Below are 17,064 nucleotides of genomic sequence, written 5' to 3'. Positions count from 1 at the left end.
CACACATTGCCACAACAATTAGGTGGATAAGATTACTTACATTAACTACATGTACAATTTGTACTTACCTCTGAAACGATCATTCAAGGTCCAGATGGAACCTTTTCGAAGAACTTTCGGAAGAGGAATGGTGTTCATTATAGTTTAAATATCCATATTCCATATTTATCTCGATTCATTAATGACTACATAACGAAATAAATTCTATATGTTATATCAGACTTAAGGACAGCTGAACACACAAATTATAAAAAAAAAACCAAAAAAAAACATTTTTCATATCTTAATAAATGTCCGTGAAGGTAAACAGTACAAAAGATGCTGAACAGAGATAATCACAATGAAGCATTTCGCAGTCGCATAACATTAGGACATACATTGTATTTTATAATAATCGCAACGAAATATGTCAATACAGGTAATGTAAATTTTATTGGAGAAAAATAATTTGACAAGAGATATGTAAACTTTTGACACATTGATTCAATCAGTTTGATAAGTAATGGAGCGATAACGTAACGAAACCTGAGTACAGGTTGTCCATTGTTTATCTAAATATTAAGTTACCTATGAAACAAAATAAAGTGTTATGCAAAACAAAATTATGGAACATGAATCATATCATACAAATGACATATTGTAATAAAATATTCACTAAAACATCGACTGCTTGACAAAGTATTATATTGCACTATCGCGCAATACACAATTATAGTGTATTCATGAATTATTTTTATCTCCCAAAATTTCTCGAGAAGACCGCCAAGTAAAAATTAATGTATGGATAGTATGGCATTCAAATTTCGAGGTTGCGTTTTAATTCATGAAAAAGTAGTAAAAATCGTGAAATTCTCGAACCGCATATGTTTTCCTCCTCATCTACATCATAGACATTATAATCTTGGTCAAACTCTGATGAGGTAACAACCTCAATGATATCGAGTAGCGATAACAGGAACACGGACATTATCAGGAAAGACAAACAGAAAATTAAACTATAACATTGGCTTCAAATTATAATTAGCAATGTATTAATTGAATATTTGTACGTCTTACGGGAACATATAAATGACTTGCTACGGTTCTCTTGAAAAATATTTAACCATAATTATAATTTCAAGTTTCAGTAAAATTATAGCTAAGTACATGTATATATATTTACATGTTCGATTTAAATTCAAATATTTTTATGGAACTCTGATCATGACAACAGATGTACGATTTCTGTACAGAGAAGAATCTGGCGGTACCACTCCGGTATATTTGTCTTTCTTTATATAAACATTTGTTTCTTATGCGCGCATGTTGTTCGTTATGTTTTATCCGATAAACATTCTTGCTTCAGCAGCAGAACGCCAAGAATATCCATCCGTCAGTCCAGAACTCATGGAGACACGTTTATAAACAATGCGCGATAACACAATATTTGTTATCAATCAACTTCTTGGTGACTACTTGACAATTCAAAATAAGAAATTATCAAGTGTCTATTTTAATATCATAGTACGGTCCTTCCATGTTTTGGATTGATCCCATATAAATGCGTGCTATTTGAAGTAAAATTTCATGTAAATTTCAATTTTTATTTCCTCGAATTGATATGAACTGCAAAACATTATTGACATGGATTTGCATTGAATACTTAAATACGAGAGAAAAATAATCGGCGCCAATGTGAATTGAAAATGAAGTCGTGAAAATAAGTAGCCACGAAAGAAAGATGGGCATACTTCGTAAATCTCTAACACAACATTTCTCTATAGAAAACCATCCTAAAATTGCTTGCTGGGAATCGAGGGCGTATAAGCCGTATTATAATAAACTTCATCGTCTGTGGTGTTGTTGCGTGTTTGTTGGTAAGACTTTACTGCGGCCCAGGCGTACATATACTGCTTCTGTAACAGAGATACTTTAATATTAATAGACTCTCAAAAGATGTTGGTTAAGTTATTTATTCAAGAGCTAAACACAAAATTCATTTATTAACAAAGAAACACCAAATACCTATGGTATTTCTTCCCAAACAATTTTAGAGACAAAAGTGTGATATTGATTAGACAAGTTTTATCAGTAGGTTCTGGAAATTCCCTTAATATTCCCTTTGGTCTTATAACCACGTAAGCTCGTGTCCATAAATTAAAATAAAAGTCCAAACCAAACAGATAACGACGGAAAAATCACTGGGAACATTTCATGTTGCAGTACATGCGTGAAGTGAATCGCTTACCTTCGTAGATATAAACTCTGGTCGCCTTATTTGGAGCTGCCTTGTGGTAGCATAAAGCTCAATGTCCTTCTCAGAGTCTCCGACACTCTCTAACATGGTGCTGACCAGACAATATAGACCAGATCGTTCTGCGCCATCCCTGATACAAAATTATCACATGATATTTAATAACTTAATACTACTAGAGCACTGATACTTCAGTAAGGGCCCTGGTCAATATGCTTTACTATTAGAATAGTAATACAATGTATCTTGAAAATGAAATATACAGCTAATATGACTTGAAAATGACTGGTAACAGTATAGTACAAGAGATCCCAGAGGGATCTTGGCGTCCAACGAAGAATGATCTAGGGCTGACAATGGAAAGAGGGATCTTTTCTCTGCTTTTTAAAACTTTAAATATCAAAATACACGATGGCTGCCTGTCGGCCATCATGATGGATGATCGGTCCCATATTTATGCCAATTAGGGTCCCAGTGGAAACATATCTATGAAATTGATTTATGATATCTATGAAATGAGACAGATCCCTTTGGTACACTCTGAGAAATATAGGTAACAATTTTCAAGTACAAAAATTAAATGTTCTGAAAATAATAATACAAAATTTACAGAACGATATTAAATATGACACTGCTGCGATTATCATAATGCTTCAGACGAATGTAGGGCTCTTTCGATGCTTTTGTGTAATATATAATTGTTAACACACTCTTATTTAAACATCGGAAACCATTATATTACTATAATATATTAGAAATAAAGCTACCGATGAAATCTAAAGCGATTTATTCATCAGATAGAATACGTACCGACACGTGACCACGATTGGCCCCTCCCCTTGTGACGTATTAAGCCATTCCCCAACCCGATCATGGAGTGTACACAAAACATCACCAGAAGATGGTATGGGGGACATTTCTGGCCAGTTCCTGAGTTGGAACAATTTAACTTCCACTTTGTTATTCTTTTCCTGAAGAAAAGTACACACGCAATTAGAAAACAATTATGGTAAGATAATCAACATTTACTTCATTAGCAACATCGATAATCAAGTTGCATTTGTTCTATACCAAAACTATATGAATTGTTCAAGCATAAAATGAAACATAATGTACAGATGCATTTGTGTTAGTAATAAAGTTCATATTAAAAGCAACCAAAACGCAAGGTAAAGATTTTCATACAAGTGATATAGAACATCGACAACACTAACCTTATCTTTTATAGTCAGAAGCGACATGCTTATATCGGGCGAGCATTCCTCCACAGACTTCGTCCGTACCTCATATATATCCATATATTTTACGTTGGATTTCTCAGGCCACCACTGGGTTTCCTGTTAAATTAGTTATCTTCATAAATCACGATAGCACTCATAGAAATTTACCCCATTAAAATCATTCACGGAAGGCATACTATATGTCCGTCTTTGAATAAGTGTATAAATACTAATTAGACCACAAGATAGATGTTAAGTTCTCTACACCGTCGCGAAAATGATAGTTACTGTGAATGAAAATGTAATCACTGACAAATAAATTTCTAACACAATTATAAAAATTATATTGAATAATGTCCATTATTGGATTGTCATATGCTACGCAGTGTTATTTTGATGTTTTTCAACATACAGTTATATGCGTGATCCTTTTTGTTGATTTGACTTTCTAGAAATCTAATGCATCGTCTAAATTAATCGATATCCAAAGGTATACACCTACCTTTTCTCCTTCAAAGTCTCCGAGACATACAATTGTTCTAGCGACGTAGTCCACCACTAGCCTCCAGAAGTCAACCATTGTGTTGCTCAATGGAAATTGTGTGACAAGATACTTGTCATGCTTTAGGAAACCCTGGTAGAAGAACAACGATGAATATATACAGTAAAACCTGCCTAAGCGATCACCTCTGTATAAAGATCATCTGCTTAATAAGATCACATTTCTATGGTACCAAATGACCAATATCAACACAATTCAACCTGTGTATGAAGATCACCTGACTATAAAGACGTCTCTTCTATTTCTTGTGATATTTGTATAGACAGGTTTGAAATAGAAGGAAGTATTAACATGAATGAAGAATAATAAACGGTCTTATGGTAATCTACTCAACAATGACAAGCCATAGGATAAAGATACTTGACTTAAAGAAGCCATAGATCACATGACGGGATTTGTAATAGCGACCCTAGTTCAAAATATGGTTGTAATGTTTACCGGAACTTTGATGGCGTTGATATAACTCCCCGAATATGTTGCCGAGACTAATGCTGCTCTGTATTTCTCAGCTGTAACGGCAAAATACCGAGGTAAAATATCCAATATTACAGAACTATACAAAAGACACACATTGTAAGAAACCATGCAGCAGTAATATTAAGGACAAAATGTTTAGATACTTGGATGTGCCTATTTATAAGTAAAGACAAGTGCAAAGACATTAACTGAGATTCATGAACAAAATATGAAAGCAGTTGGTGTAAATATATATGAATATGTACTAAAATGAAGGAGATAGACTGTAAGACATAATTGTTATTTAGAAATGACATTTGTGAACGAGACTTATGTACCTGGTAAAATTTTCATGGTGCGGTTCTTTCCTCTGTTTTCAGTAGACTTCGCAAAATCATATTTCAGATGTTTTGCACTGGATGTGCTAATGGCTTGAAGTGTCTAAAACATATGGCTTGAAGTGTCTAAAACAATAATATAAAATTCCGACTATTTCATATATAGAAACTAAATAATAGACATAAGCAAGATATTTTGGATTTCAAAAGTGGATTGATTACCACTTTTTCTGGGTCGCTAAAAGTATGTATTCGCCCGTAAAATCAGTAACTCTGTTCCGTATGAAAGGAGCGTCATAAACGATTTCCGTGTATGTATTTGATTCATCTTGTGTTTGCTCTTGAATCAGAAGTCCTACGCTTTCAAGATTTTAGCCTATTTGACCCCTGAGACCTTGAATGAAGGTCAAGGTCATTTATTTGAACAAACTTGGTAGCCCTTCATCCCAGCATGCCATAATATCAGGTCTCTAGGCCTCTTATATTCAAAGAAGTTTCAGTACCCTGGGCCATTCTGGTTCTTGAGAAGAAGTTCTGTTTAAAAGATTTTAGCCTATTTGACCCTCGTGACCTTGAATGAAGGTCAAGGTCATTCATTTGAACAAACTTGGTAGCCCTTCATCCCAGCATGCCACAGGCCTAATATCAGGTCTCTAGGCCTCTTAGTTATTCACAAGAAGAAGTGTTTAAAGGATTTTAGCCTATTTGACCCTCGTGACCTTGAATGAAGGTCAAGGTCATTTATTCGAACAAACTTGGTAGCCCTTCATCCCAGCATCCCACAGGGCAAATATCAGTACCCTGGGCCTTCTGGTTCTTGAGAAGAAGTTGTTTAAAAATTTTAGCCTTTTTGACCCCTGTGACCTTGAATGAAGGTCAAGGTCATTCATTTGAACAAACTTGGTAGCTCTCCATCCCAGCAACCTACACGCCAAATATGAGTACCCTGGGCCTTCTGGTTCTTGAGAAGAAGTCGTTTGAATAAAAAGTTTACGCACGGCACACGGCGCACGGCGGACGGCGGACGGCGGACGGCGCACGGCGCACGGCGCACGACGACGGACGGTGCATGATGACAATAGGTCATCCTGACCCTTCGGGTCAGATGACCTAAAAAAGTATATTCTAATTCCTGGGTCGCTATTTAATTAATTATTGTATGTATTCGCCCGTACCTGATACTCTTTACTCTGTTCCGTATGATTGGCAGGAGCGTCATAAACGATTTCCGTGTATGTATTTGATTCATCCCGTGTTTGCTCTTGATCAGGGAAATTCAAGCCTTCGATGAGGGCTAAATGAATAGCTCTGTACTGGTCCTGAGAGAGTAAAATTATTTGATGCTTTTCATTCATAACAGCTTTGGTATATCTATTATTCAAAGGAAAAACAAGAAAACGTAACGCATCCATTCTCATCCACGCTTTCTCATTGTTGATTCACCGACCTACTTCTCAACTATTACCCTCATTCCACACTAATGTATTTTATACCTTGTAAAAACTATTCAAAATGAGCATAGCCATTAACTACACGCAACGTAGACTATTCTTGCTGGTTTTTCACAACACAGCTTTCGATAAGGAAGCATTCTGAAGCTTACTTTTCAAGTGACCATATTGCTGGTTAACCATGACGTCACATCACATACAATTACGGCGTTATTAATAGTAATGTGCCATGATGACGTAATGGATTTCCTGTACATGGTTAAGTTAATGGATTATAATATAATTAGCGTCTCCATTACTGTTCCATAGAAACTTATGTAGCAAAGGTTTTAGCGAGACTCATTGCTTAGTTTAGTGCTATAGTGCTAAAATTCAAAAATAAAACCACATTATGTTTAATTATTATTGTTAATTATTGCTTTCAGATCAATCGTATATCAAAGTCAACTCATACCACATTCTGAACCATATTCATTCTGTTTTTCCTCATCGTCCTCACATAGTCAAGGATATCCAGGGACCTTCTGTTCTTTCCCACCTCTAGCACCGAATAAACTGCAATCAGAGTCCCTGTTCGGCCGATTCCAGCACTGAAGAAAATGTACAATTAAATATTGTTAATTAACATTCTTTCGCGTGCGATTTACTTCCGCGAACTTCTCGATCAAAAGTGACTTCTCGAATTTTATCTCGAGTTACTGTATAGTTGCTATTCCATCCTTGCATATTACAGAGTTGCTCCCTTGCAGTTAGTATCCATTGTGACGTCATTATTTCGAGGGCGCAATTCACGTCGTTTTCTCCGAAAAATATGACCTTATGCTCGCAAACACATGACGTCACAATCAATACCTACCCGTAAGGGCAGATAACTCCATAATATACAAAATTATACAGAATTATTCAGTAAGAATTAAGTAACATATTCGCGGTCTAATTGCCTCGAACTTAATTGCCCGCGACTACAATGGAATTAGTGACAAGGAGATAACTTTTATAGCGTTATGTTGTTGGAGATCAACGAACATTTCTAACAGCGAATAAGTATCAAAGAGAATAATTACAAATACTTGTAGATATCAATAGCAGCATGAAAATAACATTATGACATTAAGCACTGTTTTCAATTGGAGTTAGATTTAATTAAACATATATCCGTTATCTGTACCTGCAGTGGACAGTGAGTGGATCTTCGCGCACCGCCTGTATACGTTGAATATGTCGACAAAACATGACGAGCTCGAACACGTCAGGAATATCGTGGTCAGGCCATCTTGTGTAGTGAAATTGGCTAACAAGTCGAACTTGATTTGTCTGTGGTTACCAAAATGACAAGGTGTTAATATCAGATGACGTATTCTGAACCTTATCACTCTGTATTTGCATATCAACATTCCTAATGAGTTGAAAGCCTATGGTAATTCAAACTTTATCCACTGGCGCTCACTGGTTTTAGAAACAAAAGGCCCATGGGCCTTAACGGTCACCTGAGTTTGAATATATAATGAAAGAAATTAAACACATATAAACACTATGTACTGGACCTTGAAGTTGGTCAGTGATTTTATAAATTTGACTTTTTAGTTTATGAAGAGTATTTGCTTCCATCAAACCTGTGAACTTAGACGAAGAATTTTTAGAAATTTTAGTCATTTTGATCCTGTCAGGTCCCGCCCCTCTGGTCCCCCAGGGGGTCAGCGAGGACCGATATGAATGTTAAAATGCTATCTCTCAGGCTAATAATCATCATCAAGTTTGACTCATTTCCTATTAAAATTGAGCAAATAATGTTCATAAATGTGTTTTTCCTATATTAACTAAAGTAAACTTAACCCCTCCCCAGGGTGTAACGTGAGACCCCAGGGTCATATTATTCACAATTTTTATAAAACAGCTTAAGAACTTTCCATCTATAAAGAGTATTTGATTCTACCATTTCCAGAATTTTAGAAGAAGATTGTTGATGTTTTAGCCTATTTGACCCTTTTTAGCCCTGCCCCCCTGCCCCAAGGGGATCAGCCAGGACCAATTTAGGTATGATATCGATGTTAAACTGCTATCTCAGGCTAATAATTCTAACCAAGTTTGACTCATTTCCAATGAAAATTGAGTAAAAAATGCTCATAAATGTGTTTTTTTCCAATATATAAACAATAGCAAACTTGACCCCCTCCCCAGGGAGTAACGTGAGACCCCAGGGTCATATAATTCACAATATTTTTTAACATCTTAACTTCTTAAGACCTTTTCATCTATAAAGTGTATTTGATTCTACCATTTCCAGATTTTTAGAAGAAGATTTTTGATGTTTTAGCCTATTTGACCTTGTTTGGCCCCGCCCCTCTACCCCCAGGGGTCGGCCAGGACCAATTTGGATATGATGTTAAAATGCTATCTCAGGCTAATAATTTTAACCAAGTTTGAATCATTTTCTATTACAAATGACCAAATAATGCTCAAAAATGTGTTTTCCCTATATAAACTATAGTAAACTTAACCCCCTCCCCAGGGGGAAACATGAGACCCCAGGGTCACATAATTCACAATTTTTATAAAACACCTTAAGAACTTTCTATCCATAAAATGTATTTGATTCTACCATTTCCAGAATTTCAGAAGAAGATTTTTGAAGTTTTTGCCTATTTGACCCCTTTTGACCCCACCCCTAAGGCCCCTGGGGGTCAGTCATGGAAAATTTGTTAATAGGATTTAATGGCCATCTCATACTGATAATTCTGACAACATTTGACTCATTTCCTATTACAAATGACCAAATAATGATCAAAAATGTGTTTTCTCTATATAAACTATAGTAAACTTAATCCCTTCATAAGGGGAAAATGAGAGACCACATGGTAATATAATTCACAGTTTTTGTAAAGGACCTTAAGACCTTTCTATCTTTGAAGAGTATTTGATTCTACCATATCTGTGAGTAGAGAAGAAGATTTTTGAAATTTTAGTCAATTTTAAACCTTTTGGCCCCTCCCACAGCCCCTTGGGGGTGGGACCATATACTTCACAATTTTGATTGGCCTTATGCATTAGAAGGTTTGTGCAAAATTTCATTGAAATTACTTGAGCAGTTTTGGAGAAGAAAATGTAAATTGTTTACGGACATACGACGCACGACACATGACGCTCGACGGACGACGCACGGCGGACGACGACGGACAAAAGGCGATTAGTAACTTGAGACTTCGTCTCATGTGACCTAAAACACATGGTGGGTTACTTTATGCAAATTAATACGAGTTTATTCTGCGTATAATTGTTTAATAAATATTCGTTTATTTCGATGCAGCTGTTCTTATGACTCGCAAAAATAACAAAATATGCCATAATTTATAATATTCGATTAATTTTATCCTATTCATATTCTTGGTAAAACGTGATTATTGGTCTTAAAAACATCATACTCAGATATCAATTAATGTTTTTACATACCTTTTTATGTTTTAGTTCCATTTCACGTTTGACGTAAAATGCGTACTTTTTCTCAGTATTTGCTTTGACGACAAACTCTCCTGTGTTAATGGAATCGCGCATATCTGGCCAGTATTGGGCACACTTGTTCTGTTGGGAAACAGTCCAGATACAAACGAATATAAATTGTTTTAATGAACATAAAATACATGTATAATCAACTTTGATGATATCATGTACATGTAAAATTGATTATATAAATATTAAATTTGTTGTGATTAAGCTACTGTATCAGGTTTCTGTTCTTTTCTATTCCTTTTGAGGGACGCGGTGGCCGACTGGTTATGACATATAACCACAAGCCCTCCACCTTTGGGTCTCAAATTCGAATCCAATGTGCGGCAGTTGCTATCCGGTGGTTTTTCTCCGGTACTCCGGCTTTCCTCCACAATATAAATTTAGTACGTCCTTAAATGACCGTGACTGGTAACAGGACGTTACATTAATCAAAGCCAAGTCTATGTTTGCGAACTTACTCATCAGTATCAAACATTTTTTCTTTCTAATTTACAAAACATTAACTTCAAAGTGATAAAAAATTAATTTCGGGAAATTGATATTTCATAACTTCAGCGCTAAAATAGCGGAATCATGAATGCTATTAATAATGCAGTTTGTTCGAGCATTATTCAGTATGTTATATAAACATAAAATGTTTTATTCCATTGTACCTTCTGATGTAAATCATTAAGCGAGTTTGAATATCATATTTCTCCTACACACTCATAAGTCTGATATTTTCCATGAAAAAAATTAGCCTTACCCGTCCTTTCTCTTCAAGATTTGTTAGCATGACTATATTGTGACACTTCTGTTCCCAAATCATTGTCCAGAATGCGCTGATGGTTCTGTCCTTAGGACCTGTTACACGAATCCCATAACACAGTATCAATGTAGACGTCTAAATGAAGGTAATTCTATTTAAAAATGCTACTTGTCACTTTCTTTCATTTGAATATGTTTTCTATTATGGAGGTACAGTGTTCAACAGTTTATTGGCTTTTACCCATTCCAATAATGAGAATGATGTGTAGTCTTATCAAAAAACCAAAAAGAGTACACTGTTTTTTGTGTTATACGTGAAGTTGCATACCATGAGAAATCTATTCAATTCTTATAGTTCAATCTACTTAACACAAACTCATGGAATTCCAAAATTTAGAATGGGGAACTTTTTCAATTATTATACCGTGGAATAAGCCAATCACAGGTGACATTACAAACAGCAACGTCGGGGTGATAATGTCAATTTTAAGCCAATGAAAATGTTCGTTGCTACAGTAGAAAATTAAAACAATGCTCTTATCTTTAAGTTTCTTAAGATTACGTACCTTGTGCTGCAATGTAGGCTTTTCCCCGAGATAAATTCTAAAAGATAATCATAGAAATCGTAATAAAACAAAGCATGTGATTGGAATGTTTTTTACAACACCAGGTGCTCTTTCATTGATAATGTTAAAAATTGCTGAATACAATTGCAGTATGCATTAATTTATTTCATTGTTGTAGACACATATTTGGTTCAAATATCGAATAGATCCAGATAAACTTTGAACAAAATGTTTAAAAAACATATAAGAGCTAATTTAAAGTGAATTTAAACTTTATTACATATGTATAATAGTGATATATAACGTCTCACATCAATGAAACTGGCGTTGATGTAATCCGATCCAGGTACTGACTCTTTGCCAGATAATTTTACTCTGGAGTGATCATCTAAAAGGAAAATATAAGCTGAGAGTAATTACCAGATTCAATTAAGTATTGATGTCACTATTTTATAATTCCATCGGTGTAGAAAGGATTTGCTTGAATAAATTGTGTATAAAATGTATAAATTCGCGTATACTTAATTTTCCAGACTACTTGATAAAAAAATATGTTTGCACGTACGATACCATTGATTTATTTTTCCAAATCAATACGCAACGCCATTGCTTCTATTGTGACGTAACGATAGTCTGTTTTTCGCGCCATTCTCGGATTTTTTCTAGTGCTGTGAAAAAGAAATCAGCCAATACGAAAACCAGATTTAATATGAATACAAAGAAAAAAACAATTATATGTCAATGCAATATACAGCTCGTGAGAAATGAGACTTTAAAAAATAACATATATACATGTATTACTGTCGACTCGCAAGTTGTTGTGAGCTTGTAAACGTTTGGCAACATAAAAATGGACATTTCTGGAAAGAAGGTCCACAGGTCCGACACATATTTCTGTCACCAAGTAATCATACCGTTTTGTTTACTAGTGTCTATAAGAGCTACAGGAGGCGTCAGTGTGGCCGGATTCGAGTCCTTTTTTACGGAAATCGCGGTTATAAATTATATCATGCAAGTACATGTATGGAATATATGGATGCATTTCAATTTATAATGTCACCTGAGCATAGCGAAAATCCTCTTTTTCAACGCAAAAATGTTTATTTTACCATATTGAGTCCATTTTCACAAATCATGTTTATTCCAATATACGGCGGCTGCATATTTTTTTCCTTTAAAACTAGTGTTCCTAAAAGTATATAACAGAATTATTACATATGCCATATTTGAATGGGACAAAACAATAATTCCAACATTCCATTTACTTTGCTTCAAGTAATTCGTATCCAACAGCCATTCGTTTATAACGGTTCAGTGTTATCTAGAATAAACCGTTGATTTTACTACTTTGACCCATGCCATATTTGCATGATATGATTTACAAACGCCATTTACATTTACATGACAAGGTAAAAAAGGACTCGATGTGCAAGTCGATTCCGGTCAAACAAACGATCATAGTACCCTATATAAACACTAGTAAACAACACTCCATAGTTTATTTCAAAATCAGATTTCTATATTTACATGGAAATGTTGATTTGAATCTATTTTTGGATTTGTTGTATGCTTTCTTTCCTTCTTCATGTTGGTACTGAGCACCAAGCGGTAAAGACTGAAATAAACAAAAAGGTAAGCAAAAATAGATATAAGAAAATCCCAGTGAGATGAGACTAAAGAAAGAATAGGATCTTCATTTCAACTCATCCAATGGTCATATTGCATATATTCTTAGCATGGTCATATTGAATACTACGTATGTATATTCTAAGTATTTAGTGAGGAAGAATTATAACCAGTAAGAAAAACACCCATTGTCCATTGTAGAATCCAGTGTAATGATAAAGCACGACACGTGTAACATGTAAAATTACATGTACCTGCGGTTATGTAACAATAAAGTGCACTTCTGATGACTATTACTACTTTTTAACCATACCGTGCTTCTAAGTAATTTACCTAATCTCATACTAATATTAAATGTTAGTTACTAAGTTTGTTAGTCACCTTATACGGAAAAAAATATTGGGCCAAAAGAATTTGTTTCGGGTGAGGCGAAGTCAAGTCTGATATTTGTTTCTTATAGATCCAATATTTTTCCATATCATGTCATAAAGAGTGTAATGAATGTATAATGAATGCAGATTACCGCCAATTATTTATTATCATAAACAATACCTTTAATCTTACCTGGTATTCCGCTATCAGGCGGCCTGTGGCCTCTTTTTCCTCAACGATAGCCTCGAAATGGTCTACGTCTATGGGAGACTTCTCGTCGATATCGTTTTCTTCCGCTACGAGGTTTGAGTAAACATTTTCTTCGTCGTCCTCTTCGTCCACTTCTGGACTATCGTTTACAACACCGTCTTCATTTAAGATCGTTTCTTTTGTTAACTCCTCTGAAAAATTAAATACCGAAATTATTACTTTACTTTCGAATAACTATAAATTTTTTTCTAGAATATCAAAGCCTAACAGTAACGAAAGGCGTGACTTACTTGGTAAGGACAGCGTACATGTGTACGCTTAATCGTATTGATCAACGAAATGAACACCTAGAATTTGTTTTTTTTAAATGCCCATGTTTCAGAACAAGAGGCCCATCGGCCTTAACGGTCATCTGACTCATGGCACAAAACAACAAAGTCACAGTATGAAGTAACGGTTAACAATTAATATTAACAATACAAGGAACTCCTTTGTTGAATTTGTAAGTTTCTGAAATAGGTAAAGGTCATTTGTTGAACAAACTTGGTAGCCCTTCATCAATATATAGTTGTAACCCATTCAAGGATTAAGGAGGAGTCAGATTTTAAAGCCAAATTTCAGCATAGCTCCCATTTTGGAGCCCTGAAGTTCTAACTTCTAACCCCATGCGTCTTCCCCTCAGTCCTTTAAAAATATGATTGTCCTCACCTACAGTTCCCCCTTCTGAGCCCTGCCCCTCTGTCCCTAAGGGTCGCACCAAACTCATTCATTTTAAATGTGATTGTCCTTCCCCAGTTTTCACACAAAATATGGGTGCGTTAATCTGCTCAAGGGTTAAGAAGGACTAGGCTTTTAAAGCCGAATTTCACCAAAATTCCCCCTTCTGAGCCCCGTTCCTCTGTCCCCAGGGGTCGGACTAACTTGTTTATATGAAATATTATTGTCCTTTACCAATGATGTTTCACACCAAATATGGATAAATCCATCCAAGGATGAAGGAGGAGTAGGATTTTAAACCTAAAATTAAGAAAATGTCCCCTTTTAGGGCCCATCCCTCAGCTCCTAGGTGTCGGAGCAGGCTCATTTATATGAAATAAGATTGCCCTTTCCAAACAATGTTTCAAACCAAATATGGCTGTCATCCATCCAAGGATAAAGGAGAAGTAGCATTTTTAAGCTAAAATTAAAAAAAATTCCCCTTTTGGAGCCCCACCCCTCTATCCCTAGGGGTCGGACCTAATTCATTTATACAAAATATGATTGCCCTTCATCAACAGTGTTTCACACCAAATTAGACATTTCCACCAACTGAGCGGATGTGAGAATGAGCTGTGAATGTGAACTCTGACGAGGGGTCGTCTCAAAACGTTATTTGGTATCCTAATGCTTTTAAAACAATAATATGTAATGTTTACGTAATCTGAAAGCGCACTTAGCTCATTCGGTAAGACATCCGTTCCACGACACGAGAGTCCCGAGTTCGAAGCACGTCTTGTGGAAATGATTTTTTTTTAATATTATGCACTTTAAATATGAATATAAAACAGATAATCGACTAATCTTATTAAATCTTATTTAATTTATTTATGGAAAAAGGCAATGCAGAATTTGCACTTGTCGCACTACAATGTACACATGAAATATGACTTTAGTCGATACTACAGTATGGACACCTTTTAGATAACTTGTGTTCAACATACAGAGATTTTGCCACGCAAGTGATTGATAGAATCTTTGGCGGCGGGGGTGTGGGGAGACTGTGCGCCACGTCCTTGTCTCTTATAAATATTGTGTCATCAATGCAATCATGAAACACATCAAATTTGAGCATTCGTGTATCTAGTCTGACGGAAGGACGGACTTACGAGCCATGGACAAAATGTCAAACTGAAAGACAAAAAATAAACCAAATCGATTTGTATGTATATACGGTACTATTCGTAAAGTCTTCATTATATTTTACATTATATATTTTATATATTATATATTTTATATTTCAGCGTACTGAAAATCGTGTGTCCATCGTGTGCACACCGCTCAGACAGTGCGCCAAACTGTGCGGTGTGCAATACAAACTGCGCAATTGTACGATACGAATCGCACGCCTCATATTCAGTTGATTAATAATACGAGAACATTAGCTGGCGGAATGTCTTTATTAATCGTCTTTCTTAATTAAATCACATAAACAGAGAATCTAGTGCCGGTTATTAATTATTGTTTATTTCTCATTATATATTGCTTGTATTATATAACTTCACTAATATGTTATACGCAGGCATGCCATATTGCATGGACAAAGGTTTCACTTTTTGTCTACATGATGCTCATGAACTTTGAATAACGCCCAACTAAAATATGCTTATAGCTAAATTAAATAGTTGTGTATTTCCTGTATCGATTATATCAATATTGATTTCTTATTATACATCAACCACGACCGATAATGCACAGAAACCGTTTGTATCACACATCCTGTGAGGACGATACATACCGCACACATCGCACATCGTGCGCACACGTGCCGCACATCGTGTAACGTTGTGCATTCCCACAAATGTACATTGTTGATCATGCGTGACCAACAAAAAATAACTATGTGCGGGTATCTTTAATGACGTTCGAGCCAATGATAAAATTACTCTTAAAATCGTCAATTAAATTAAAGAAATTGTGCTTCACATGTTGCATGATCATTATCGCACAGATACCGTTTCACGCTCAAAACGGTAACCATTTCCTGTACGGTTCATACGGCACGTCGCACATCGTGAAGACTTTGTTTGCTAATCGCACATCGCGTAAGATTGATCGATCACTCAACTGCACCATTTGTGCAAACACCAATTATCAATATATTTAATAGTACTATCAAAACATTTACATTAATATATATAAGTATATGTATTTATTTTGGTTAAAGCTATACAGTTTCGCCGGAAAAGGACCGAAATCGAGCTGCTGATGTATTGGCGGTTCTTTCGACACCACCACCAAACGACGAACAAATTTTACATCTAGTATATATCATTATCACAATAGTTATGGAAGCACCTCCACGCCCTTTGATCAACATTCGAAATAAGTTATTTGGATCTATTGAAAATCATTGGATTGGGAGGGATGTGTTTCAGCTGTTCAATTGACATCCTTACGAGTTTTTTGAAATTACTGGAGAAACCCCGGAATCACTGCTACATATTGTTAACAATGTACATGCCAATTTGCAGCATAATACAGGACAACCATTTGCATTATCGTCTAGAAATCGCGTGATGCTATTCTTGATATGGTGCCGTTCGTACCATTGCCTTTCTTTGTTGTCTCTTCTTTTTCACATTGGAGAGTCTACAATTGGAAATGAGTTAAATAAAATGAGAGTTATTATGTGGGAAATATATTCTTATTCTGTCACGTGGCCAACAGCTAACGAATGGCAGCAGATGAAGAGAGGTTGGGTAGACCTGCCAGATGCTGTAGCCGCACGGGACATCGCATCACATTTACAGGCCAGCAGTTGAACCACAAGAACAATATTATAGTGGACATAGGCATTTTCACTGCATACATACAATTGTCATAATTGATAATCGGGGTGTACTTCGCTATGTGGCAAGTGGCTTTCTTGGGCATCAAAATGTAGCGATTGCCGTAGATTGATTCATAAATTGTGTTAGCAAACAAAATAATAAACTGACGTGGCCCTACTATGCCACATATATGGTTATATATATAGTAATATTAGTTATTACACTATTACGTATTAATAGACATTTGAT

The 17,064-nt window shown here is 35.5% G+C and overlaps 1 protein-coding gene across 3 annotated transcripts in view; it reads right to left on the bottom strand.

Annotated features, from left to right (window-relative positions):
* Positions 1-409: 409 nt before the first annotated feature.
* The window catches only part of LOC138325272 (receptor-type tyrosine-protein phosphatase alpha-like), a 32,303-nt gene continuing 15,648 nt past the window's right edge, over positions 410-17,064 (bottom strand). For 2 of the 3 annotated variants that reach the window (XM_069270818.1, XM_069270820.1), the window contains exons 14-29: positions 13,268-13,476; positions 12,605-12,692; positions 11,389-11,465; positions 11,078-11,114; positions 10,510-10,607; positions 9,708-9,836; positions 7,429-7,574; positions 6,715-6,850; positions 5,985-6,128; positions 4,810-4,912; positions 4,454-4,524; positions 3,956-4,087; positions 3,448-3,570; positions 3,044-3,204; positions 2,228-2,366; positions 410-1,895 (exon numbers count right to left, since the gene is read on the bottom strand). In XM_069270818.1, coding sequence (XP_069126919.1) covers positions 1,773-1,895; positions 2,228-2,366; positions 3,044-3,204; positions 3,448-3,570; positions 3,956-4,087; positions 4,454-4,524; positions 4,810-4,912; positions 5,985-6,128; positions 6,715-6,850; positions 7,429-7,574; positions 9,708-9,836; positions 10,510-10,607; positions 11,078-11,114; positions 11,389-11,465; positions 12,605-12,692; positions 13,268-13,476 — 1,916 coding nt within the window. In that variant the 3' untranslated portion in view covers positions 410-1,772. The remainder of the gene's footprint in view (positions 1,896-2,227; positions 2,367-3,043; positions 3,205-3,447; positions 3,571-3,955; positions 4,088-4,453; positions 4,525-4,809; positions 4,913-5,984; positions 6,129-6,714; positions 6,851-7,428; positions 7,575-9,707; positions 9,837-10,509; positions 10,608-11,077; positions 11,115-11,388; positions 11,466-12,604; positions 12,693-13,267; positions 13,477-17,064) is intronic. The other variant, XM_069270819.1, reaches the window with a different exon arrangement.

Source organism: Argopecten irradians, chromosome 6 (genome assembly GCF_041381155.1).
Source record: "Argopecten irradians isolate NY chromosome 6, Ai_NY, whole genome shotgun sequence".
NCBI lineage: Eukaryota > Metazoa > Mollusca > Bivalvia > Pectinida > Pectinidae > Argopecten > Argopecten irradians.
This window is presented reverse-complemented; position numbering and strand designations above follow the sequence as displayed.